General features: G+C 35.7%; 1 protein-coding gene across 1 annotated transcript; it reads left to right on the top strand.

Moving 5' to 3' along the window:
- The first annotated feature begins 2,009 nt into the window (after positions 1-2,009).
- On the top strand, positions 2,010-7,564 carry LOC110920428 (nucleolar GTP-binding protein 1). The gene is made up of 13 exons (XM_022164642.2): positions 2,010-2,163; positions 3,598-3,728; positions 3,826-3,952; positions 4,537-4,601; positions 4,705-4,893; positions 5,094-5,132; positions 5,235-5,306; positions 5,390-5,503; positions 5,584-5,655; positions 5,817-5,853; positions 6,644-6,756; positions 6,837-7,043; positions 7,141-7,564. The coding sequence occupies exons 1-13, from the start codon at positions 2,097-2,099 to the stop codon at positions 7,246-7,248; spliced, it is 1,341 nt and encodes a 446-aa protein (XP_022020334.1). The 5' UTR covers positions 2,010-2,096; the 3' UTR covers positions 7,249-7,564.
- The last annotated feature ends 3,733 nt before the right edge of the window (positions 7,565-11,297 follow it).

Here is an 11,297-nt window from a genome sequence, read left to right as displayed (position 1 = left end):
TAACTTAGTTAGTTAAGTGTTGTGCTTAAACGCGGGTGTTAGGGTAATCAGGGACCCTAACTGGCTCAGAAAAAGATCAATAATATTATTGGCCATATTTTCATGTTCCGGATTTAGTCCGGTTGTTCGGTTGGATGGTTATCCGTTAAAGTGCTTAAGTAAGCTTTTAAGCGTCGTTAACAATATTTTTAGTGACACAATTTATTTCCAAAAGTGTCAGGAATATTTCCTCATGTTTTGGCACTTTATTAGCTAGCTAGAAGCTAGTATGTTAAATGAAGTGCTGTGTTTTAGTGCTTAGAGTACGTTTTAGGCACATCCAATCATTATATCTTATTCCTAGAGACGCAGTTCTACAACCCTTGTATCCCTACACACACTATGGGTGTAGTAAAATAATTCTGGCTCATACAGGCCTTAGAGGCAGTGTCTGCCTGATGCTGGCTTTATCAGAATGTTCAATAGGTTATCCGTTCTAACGCTACTGTGCTTTAGTGCATCATGTTTATCACTAAGGTTCAGCGTGTAAATAATGTAGTGACGGAAATCAAAGTATGATGCAGGAATATAAGTGCTAGAAATCAAGTAGCAGTTCATTGGCAATTTCAGTTAAGCACAGTAATTAAGCAGCAATTATTTATTAATTAAATCGTACGGATACCTGGTTTAGTGAGGGTTGTCACAGAGGGTAGTAGTTTCCATTTGCGTAAAACGACGCTTTTGGAGCTTTGCCAGAAATCCACTCCTCTAACAACGGAGATTGTTCAAAAACATTGATATCATTGCATGACCCGACCACGCCAAAATAAGCCGACCAAACCCAAAGGTCCTGTGAAGCAACCGCCTGAAGAATAATAGTGGGTCCTTTTTGGTCACCACGTGTGTGTTGGCCTCGCCATGCAGTTGGGCAGTTATCCCAACGCCAATGCATGCAATCTATGCTCCCGATCATACCAGGCAAACCATGCTCAACATTATGTACCTCGTAGATCTTTTGAAGGTCGTCCCATGTGGGCGTTCTAAGATAACGCGCACCGTACACATCAATTATACCTTTATAAAAAAATATAGACAAACATAAGCTTCAAAAAAAATAATTGTAAACATACTCGTCGTTTTAAAAAAAATAAATAAAAGTAAAGTATAAGAATTGTACCGCGACAAAAATGATCCAAGCTGTCTCGTGTTGTTTTCTCCGCCATTTTTAGATACTCGTCGTTGATGTCGGTAGTGTTACCATAAGCAAGGATTCGTAACGCCGATGTACATTTTTGGATACCGGTAAATCCAAGTGCCCCTCTCGCATCCGGTTTTTGTTTAAAATAATCGTAGTTGGCTTCTAAGTTGTTGACTATGCGTAGAAACAACCGCTTACTCATTCGGAAACGACGCCTAAAAAATTCGTTCGAAAATGTCGGCGCCTCATCAAAATAATCTTTCATCAAACGATCGTGTGCCGCGCATCGGTCTCGTTCAATATAACCTCTTTTATTTTTTTTCTGCTTGAGGGCGACGAGAATGCTTGACATATCTCACCGCTAGTTAACAAGCACTCGTAACCGCCTCTTGCTCAAGCTCCTCATCGGTCGAACCATCGCCATCCGCAAAATACTCGTTGTAGTAAAAATTTACCATGGATGAAGAACTAGGAGAATCCATCAAGTTTTTTATAAAATGGTTGTATTTTTTTAAAGAATTTTTGAGAGTTTTGGTTGAAAATGAATGAGTTTTGATTGTGTTTGTATATATATATATATATATGGGAAAAAGGTTTAAAAAAAAATAAATAAATCAGCTAGCCGTTAACTAGCCGATGTGGTTGGTGATTGGTTGGTCAAGAATGGAACAAGCGTTTTAATTAAAACGCCGACAACAAATTTTCTCGAAAATAACGCCCAATAACGCCTACCGTAATGGTAGACACGGTGTTTTGGAGCGTTATTTTTGATTTTTTTTTTTTGAAAAAACGTCCCACTACAGCGTTCTAATACTCTAAACAAAAACAACCCTACCAAACCCTCACCTCTCGAATTGAAATAGGCACACAAAATCCCCTGCTAAATAAAATCCACAGCACTGAAGGAAGGAAGGAGAGGATGAGCGGACATCTATGGCAACTTCCTTACTCGTCGCTTCTGTTCAATCGCACCAAGTTGTATCAAGGTTTTTCTTTGTTTCTGTTTCACTCATCATTTGTTCTATTATATAAACCCTAGTTCGTCATATATATGTATGTATTTTTTGTTTGTTCTATTGACTTTTGTAATCCAACGATGATAATGTACAGTACAGATATCTGGTTAGGTAATCTAGCCGTCGCTTATGTATAAATATAGAATTGATTTGGCTTGGCTTGAGTAACTCGCTTTTTAGCTCATTTCTTTGTATATTGGTGGTTTGCTATGTTATTATTAGGGCTGTAAACGAACCGAACGTTCAGCGAACAGTTCGTGAACTGTTTGGCGGGAAGTTCGTTTATGTTCGTTCGTTTAGTAGATGAACGAACACGAACAAGAAATTTTGTTCGTTAAGTTAAACGAACGAACATGAACAGAGGTTGCGTTCGTTCGTTTATGTTCGTGAACGTTCGGTAATGTATTCGTTTATGTTCGTGAGCGTTCGGTAATGAGTTCATTTATGTTTGCTTGTTAATGTTTATTTGTGTTAGTTCGTTAAAGGTTTTTATATGTTGTATTTTGTTTTATATGTTGTATTTATATGTTCGTTAAAGGTTTTTATATGTTGTATTTATAGTTTTTAAAATTTTGAAACCCTAGTTATCTTACATGCCTCTCACAACATCCCTCATTTCACTATTTCAATTTTAGTTTGTGTTAAGGGTTAACAAACTCTTATTTTGTGTTTATCATGTTTTTGATAATCACGCCAACTCTGTTTGGATAATTATGTTAAGTGTTTCTTTATTTTTTGTGGATTCTTCGTAATGTTTGTGATGAAAAAGCAGATTTTATTCTAAAATGAATGTTGTGTTCATAAACGTCGTTTGTGTTCATTTATGTTCATGAACATTTGTTTGAGTTCATTAGCATATGGTAAGTGTTCGTGAACAGTTCACGAACATGTTCGTTTCCTTAATGAACGAACACGAACAAGAAATCTCGTTCGGTAAGCGTTCGTGAACAGTTCATGAACAAGCTTGTTCCTTAACGAACGAACACGAACATGGCCTTGTTCGTGTTCGTTCGGTTCGTCTACAGCCCTAGTTATTATTTGAGATTGTTGTTACTTGTTGATGATATGTTATTTTAGGCTTTAATAAATGGAAACATACAAAATCATCGAAACTAACAAAAACGAACCAACTATTCTATCCACCAGCTAGCTTGAGTTGGAAATAAGCAGAAAGCTTATGTTTTGGCTCGGTCGAGTTGTTTAGATGTGTGACTGATAGATGTTCATCTCAAATCAGAAAGAAAGGGCTTGATATCGACTTACTTAACGGGATGAAAAATTAGCCAAATGTTTGCTTACTTGGATCCATCGTCATCAAACTGTCTTAATATAGCATTCACTTTCTGTTTTATTCAGTTTCTATGCCATCATCGTCATCTTACTCGGTTAGGTGATACTTTGCAGGTTTGTACGCATTACCAAAAATGAAAATCTATTCCCTGTGTTCCAGTAAACAAATCCAAACAACTACTTACGAGGTTGTGAACGGAAGCTATTTAGAGACATCACTTGTCAAGCAAGAAAACAAAACCAAGGTACTTCTGACCGAACGGCGAACATTGTAAATTTTAATATGTAGCTATGATTATTAGATTAAATATTTTAATTAAATAAAGTATTACTCATTATTAGGATACAACACCCGCACCCGTTGCACTTGATACGGTCGGTGCCTTCCAAAAGTTACCGATGGTGATGCCATCGGTTGATATATATTATTCGGCACTAAGAAAGGCTAGGAGGGTCTCACCCACAAAGGGTAATCAACAACCGCATTTTCTTTTACTTGTAAAGATAAAGTTGGCAAATTTAACAAAGAGTAAGATGCTATTTTCGTCCTTGAGGTTTGGCTAGTTTTGCGACATTCGTCCAAAGTTTTTTTTTCCCGCATCTGGATCCAAAACGTGTGAAATCTTGCCATTTTCATCTGGCTCGTTAACTCCATCTATTTTTCTTCGTTAAGTCAGGGGTATTTCCATCTTTTTTGTTAACATAAAGGGCAATTCGGTCTTTTTCAGGGGTATTCGGTCTTTTCACGTAAAGTGAAAAAGACTGAATTGCCCTTTAAGTTAGCAAAAAAGACGGAATCCACCAAATTGCTCTTTAAGTTAGCAAAAAAGACGGAAACACTCCTGACTTAACGGAGAAAAAATGGATGGAGTTAATGAGCCGGATGAAAATGACCGATTTTGAACCTTTTGGATCCAGATGTGGAAAAACAAACCTTTGGATGAAAATCGCAAAACAGGCCAAACCTCAGGGACCAAAATGGCATTTTACTTTTTAACAAATTTATCCGGATATTGATTGTTACCTATAAACTTTAGTTTGCATGATTTATAGGGATTGCCAATGCTGCTAAGCGTGAGAAAAACAAAGGTGCAAAACAACTTGATGCCCTAATGAAGGTGAATTGGAATCGAATAGCGAGTCAATCGTTCAAGTTTCAGATACGTTTATTATGATATGTCGATATCTCATATTGAATTTTGTTTTTTAAATGATCTTTAGGAACTAACCCTGCCGTTAAAAACGTACAAAGAAAAGTTCCCAAATAAGAGACATTTGCACCCTTATGAACGGTCTCTTATTGAGCTAACTTTGGGAGATGGAAATTATGAAGAGGTTTTAGGAAAAGTTGATTCTCTTAGGAAGAAACTAGTATCAGTCGGAAAAGAACATGCATCGCTATGTGCTCAGGTAAGACCTCTGGCCTAAAAACCGCAATGTATATCGACGTTTTTTAAGAATGATTAATTAATTAAGAGTGGCATTTTCGTCCTTTTTATTGCGCTAGTATTTTCTTGGAATCTTCAACCTGCTAGATCAACTCTGACTAACATCTATTATAGTTTACAGCGGATAATCAGAACTAATTTATTTTAAATAAATGTTAACAGTCGTCAACAAAGCGGGAAGCAGAGGAGAGGTTAGCAGAGGTCAGGCTTAAACTACAAGAATGACATCCGACAGTCCGACTATTCATCGCATTTACTCTTTAAAAAATCTTTTATATATTATCTGCGATAAATTCTCTGCAGGGAATAAAAAGACTCGAAGAAATCTTTCATTCTGATGGAAAAGCTGTTGATGAGTTGATGCAAATCGCCAAGGTTTGGTAATTAGCAAGAATATTGTTTGACCCGTAACACATCTTTTTCATCACCTTTGATGAAATGCAATATTTGATTTACAGAGTTTAAGGGCAATGCCAGTTGTTGATCTTGAAATGCCGACACTCTGCCTTGTTGGAGCTCCTAATGTTGGAAAATCATCGTTAGTGCGCATACTTTCTACAGGAAAGCCCGAGGTATATATATACTTTGTCCATACCATTGTTGGAAATTACGCTTTGGTTGATTTTTGACCCGTTTCCTTGTGTTCATGCAGATCTGTAACTACCCTTTTACAACGCGAGGAATTCTGATGGGCCATATAACTTTGAGCTACCAGCATTTCCAGGTCAGCATTGTCTTCATTACTTGTTGATTTGTTCACTATATTCTCTTTATACTATGTTTGCAAAATCAGATCAAAGCTTGTTGGTCTATGATCCCACACCTAATTAAATAGCCGGAAACGAGAAAACAAACGCAATATTTATCGGTTGACATTGACTGCAGGTGACAGATACACCTGGGATTCTAAGGAGACGTGACGGTAACACACTTATTCTCTGAAATTATAAAACTTCTTATTTTGTGATTCTGGAGATTTGACTCTGACCATTAGGGGTGACTGGGTGAGCAGAAAACCAGAAAAACCGAGTTAACCAAACCGAAATTTACGGTTTAATTACGGTTTTGCATTTTTTGAAAACTGAAAGAAACCAAACCGTATAACCTAAAAACTTTTTTTTAACGTTTGTTATATATTGATTTAGGAATTATTAGTTTTATCCTTGAATGTTATGCATTTATAATAAAAATATTAACATTTTTATTTATCTTTGAAATGATTTATCCATTGCCTTCAAGAAATAACAAAATTTAACATAAAATTAAATGATTTTCAAAGTATTATAAAAGAAAATGTCTTAATAAAAACTTTGAAGAAACATAAAAAGAGATTAGAAGTTAGGTTTATGTGAACAATATTAATTAAAAATATAAAACATAATAACTTAAATGTAAACATCTAAGAAAGATTGTTAAATCTTGGATTATACTTTTTATTTTTGAATGTTACGTAATTATGTTCCATAAACCGAAAAAACCAAAAAACTGATCCGAAACTGAACGGTTTTCAATAACCGAACTGTGCATACCCCTACTGACCATGCAAATAGTTTAATAAACTAGTGTGACTATTAATTATATGTATATATTACTTCTCAAAAAAGACAGGATAGAAGAATTTTGTAGACGAAAAAAATACTATCATTGTTCAGTAACCGAACAATCACTATTAAATTTTTATTCTTCTACACAAGTTGTGTTTTGATATGCAGAGGACAGGAATAATCTTGAAAAGCTAACACTCGCTGTGCTCGCTCATCTTCCTACTGCCGTATTATTCGTTCATGATTTAACCGGAGAATGTGGGACCTCTCCTTCCGATCAGGTACCAAATTATGACTTGTTGCATCACAAATTGTTCAAATAAGCGTCTAGACTTTTAAGCATGTTTCATAAATAATGCAGTTTTTGATTTACCAAGAAATAAAAGAAAGATTCAGTAGTCATCTATGGATTGATGTCGTCTCCAAGTGCGATCTGTTGCAAGAATCTCCTGTATTTTACATCACAGAAGACGCCGATGCTGACCATTCTGAGTTGCTAAAATACCGAACAACGGGACCTGATGGAGCGCTTCGTGTATCAGTTAAGAGTCAAGTCGGGATCAATGAGGTTAGAAGTTGATAATTTTATATATATAATGTTTTCTTGTGTTGCTAAAAGATAATTTGATAATTTTTTTTGATGATATTTTCTTGTTGTTTTGCAGTTGAAGAGTAGAGTGCATGAGCTTCTGGTATCTCAATCAGCAAGACTAAACATTGAAAAACCTGAGGCCACGACTAATGCTTCGTCTCCACGCAAAATTTTTATATAATTTGGAGTTTTCAGGTCGAGATGAGGTAAACAAATTACAATATTTGGAAATACAACCTCGTGGCAAACCGAAGGAAAAATTCCGGGGTATGGATGATATGACCCGTAATGGTGAACTTAGCCCAGGTGTGCCATAGCTATTGATGGTTATTCTGAGGAGAAAGGCGATCATGGTCATAGTTTAGGAATGAGTTATTGGTTTTCTGGATAATGTTCTTGTGATGCATTAAATTTTTATACGAAAGTGTAAAACAAGACTATTATATACTATTAAGATTATTAATTAGTTTAGATATATAATTGAAAATTTATATTTCTATAATTCTCTGATTCAATTTGTTTGTTTTGCTCAAGAAATTAAACTAGTTTTTTTTTTTTTTTTTTAATCTTGTTTTATCATGTAAATACTATTAGGCTGGTCGGAGACTTTGGGAGAATAGAGTTGATGCTCCCGCAAAGAGGGGAACGGTGCCTGACCCCCTTTTCCCGCCTCTCTCACTTGCCTTGGCTCAATCGGTCTGTACTTTCTCATTCTTCGGATCTCTTTCCCGAGCTCATGTCCACGCGAAGCGATTTGGTGAGAGCTCATCGCCTTTTCTCGAGCTCAATCAGGACGGGTCCGTTCAGCCTTGTTTTTTGGAATTAAACTTTTGATAAATACAATTGTAGAACATGAATGTGATGGTGATGAGCGCAACTGTCTTGGGTTTGAAAACAGTTTCCGTTGGTTTTTTGCTTTAAATCCCTTTTGAGGGCCTGTAACAAGCTTAAGTTGCGTTTTACTTTATTTGATTGATTATTAAGGGTACTTGTTCCGTTCCTTAGTTTTCTGATATTAGGTAATTGAGTTAAATGCTTGGTTGGTCCCTGTGGTTTACGAAAATTGCAGACTTGGTCCTAATGGTTTACTAATTACAGAGTTGGTCCTAATAGTTGTAATTTTTGCATTCGGGTGGTCCTTATCACTAACCTCTGTTAAATTTCTAAGTTAAGTTGATGTTAAATGACTAAATTAACCTCAACATTTTACTCACAAATAAAAGATAAAGAGATGGGGCCCACCTTTTTTTACTCATCTTCCCCACCAACCCCATTCCCCCAAACCTGCAACAACAGGTACCACCACCACTTGCAACCCGGTCTCCCTCTCACCCCTCTCTCTCTCTCTAAAATCTCTAGTGTTCACCCCATCTCACCTTCATCTTCATGCATTAATGAACCCAGGTTCCAAAATCCAAATGACCCTGCGACTCCACAACAAAAACACCACTACTCTGAATTCAAATCAAAATGCTGAATTCACAAGCAGAAGCTCAATTTACTGAGGCGTCACAATGTACATTAACTGCAATTTCTTCTAAAAGATTCCAACTTTATTGAAATTAAGTTGAAATTCTAATCCCCTGTTCCTCTATTTGTTGAAATTTGTAAAAAAGTGCCGAAGTGGAATTTGGGTAAAAGATAGGAGGGGGATTCTGGGTTATTGGAATCAATGTTCATGAACTTTCATGTGAAAACTCTCTGAAATGGAATCAGTTTGATTATTTTTTTTTTTCAAAAATACAAACTATAATTCAAGCTTTTTAACATTTACAAGATCAATTTATGCAAATTTCTCAAATTAAACTCCTACTGTTGAAGAACAGAGGATACATATTATGGGCAACATGCATGAAATTATCAGTTGATCATGTAATTTTTAGGGGCAACGGGTGAAAAAGGTTCCCATCTAATTGAAATTCTTAATTCTTAATTGGGTAGTTTGATGGGTGGTGCGTTAGCCGATGGGTGGTGAATGGTGTCAGAGATAAGAAGAAAGGGTGTGGGTGGGGTTGAGCGTGGTGGTGGGTTGAAGGAAGAAGAAGTGTGGGCATTTTTATATTCTTATTTTTTAATGGGCAATCTAGTCATTTTACATACATTTAACTAAGAAATCTAACATGGGTTACTGATAAGGATCACCCGTGTGCAAATATTACAACCACCGGGATTAAGTGCGTAATTATTGAAGTATTGGGACCAAGTTTGCAATATTTGCAAACCACAGGGACCAACCAGGCATTTAACTCTAGGTAATTTTTATAAAAGCTTTTAGATTATAAGAAATGCATATTATGACTAGTTAAGGAAAGATAAAAAGAAGGCTTTTGGTTGTAAGGCCCCAAACCGGGCATCCTACAGTTGGGTCACATCACAATGTACTATATTAAAATAACACTTCATTTATATACACAACGGAAATTTTCAATTAAAAATAGTACATAATTTATTTAAACACAAAATGGTTTTTCTTTTTGTCATTAACAAACCGAATGCCTTCCACCATAACACGAGTAATCTCATCCGCTAGCCAAGAGCAACCCTGACTCGAATCACACACCTGCAAGACAATCTAACATACATGCAAAAGTTAGCTACGCTGAATGAGTTTTAATAGTTTAAGTTAAGGGGCAATTACATATATCCCCCTATTAACTTCAAAAATTACATATATACCCGGTGTAAAATTTTATTTACATATATCCCCTTCCTAAAAGTAAAAAATTACAAATATACCCATTTTGATTTATTTTAATAAAAATAAATTAGAGAATGACAAATTTACCCTTTTTATTCAAATAAAACTTCAAAATTTCTAGGTTTACCTATTTTTTTTATTAAATTACAAAAAACGTCACCATCCCCTTCATCTACTTTGTAACCTGTACTCTCTCTGCCATGAAGTAATGGTGAATTCGTATTCTCCGACGAACCCATAATGAACCCAAACACTGAATAGATACCCATACTACTCATCTCCACCTGTATACAACAATTTCGTGAAGTCTAAACGTTCAGAACCCTCTTATAGAACTCAAAACAAGTTCCGGTCAACCTGCACATTTTTTCGGCGAACTGCTGGAGAAGAAAGCTTAACAGGTTAAATTTATTATCATTTTTAATAACTAAACAAATAAAAATCTGGTTGAACTAGCTAAGCTTGAAGCCCTTAAAACCGAAGATCTGATGTGCGAAGTTCGAATCGTGTTCTCTATTACTTTTGTATGACTAATCCTGTTATATCACTAAATTATTAAATTCTTATCTTTTGTTTTTTGATAACCCTTTGTAATTGTGGGGTTTGAAATCTTGGATCAAAACCAGTAAACATGTAAGAATGGTTATGCCTGGGAATTGCATTTGTTCTTCCTGCTTTCTTCTTTAATTTGGTTTTATTATAATATAATTATCTAGAGCCACCGATTTCTACATAGCTTTAACACATAGCTTTAACGGTTACGTATGGGAATCATTACATTCGCAATTCAGCAGTGTTTGTATGGTGTATAATTCTTTTGTGTTGTAAGGGTATATGTGTCATTTCCTTATAAGAAGGGGAAATATGTAATTTAAATTTTAGGTTGGGTAAATATGTAATTAAGATTCTTAATAGGGGGCACTTGAAACACATCTCAAGTGATTTATTTGAAAACCAAAATACCATCATTGTAAAATTACCAACGTTTATTAGAATACGTTAACATCATTTTAAAATTTACCGACTCCAACCCGTCATCCAAAACGACCCAAAACTCAACCCATATCCTAGGTCCAATCATCCTACAAGTAATCTTTTCCAACGTGGATCAGGTTACTTAAACACCAAAGGATGACCCATATCGCATCTTAATTCTTTGGACATTTAACCAAACCGACCTGTATCCAGGACATAACAATTAATGACCTAAAAACTCAATTGTAATTTAACCTTGTCTGCAAACTACACAATTTAACATGACTCGAAAGATGCATAATAAAATATCATTCGTCATCGCATCATTTAACATCATTCGTCACTGCACAAATAATCATCATTTACCCACCATTTGACTAGCGAGAAACATATAAGCACATAAGGTAGGAACCTAACACATTAGTTGTTGCCCGTAGGCTATCATTATTTGCCCTCGTCAGGGTTTCGTTTCCTCCAATTTGACCCCGAAGAGTCCGTCACCCACATAATACCCCGAAGGTTTCATCGTTGCCACTAGGGCTAATCATCTAAACATC

The sequence above is a fragment of the Helianthus annuus genome, chromosome 17 (assembly GCF_002127325.2).
Source record: "Helianthus annuus cultivar XRQ/B chromosome 17, HanXRQr2.0-SUNRISE, whole genome shotgun sequence".
Taxonomy (NCBI): domain Eukaryota; kingdom Viridiplantae; phylum Streptophyta; class Magnoliopsida; order Asterales; family Asteraceae; genus Helianthus; species Helianthus annuus.
Note: the sequence above shows the minus strand (reverse complement) of the source record. Positions and strands in the feature narration are given on the sequence as shown.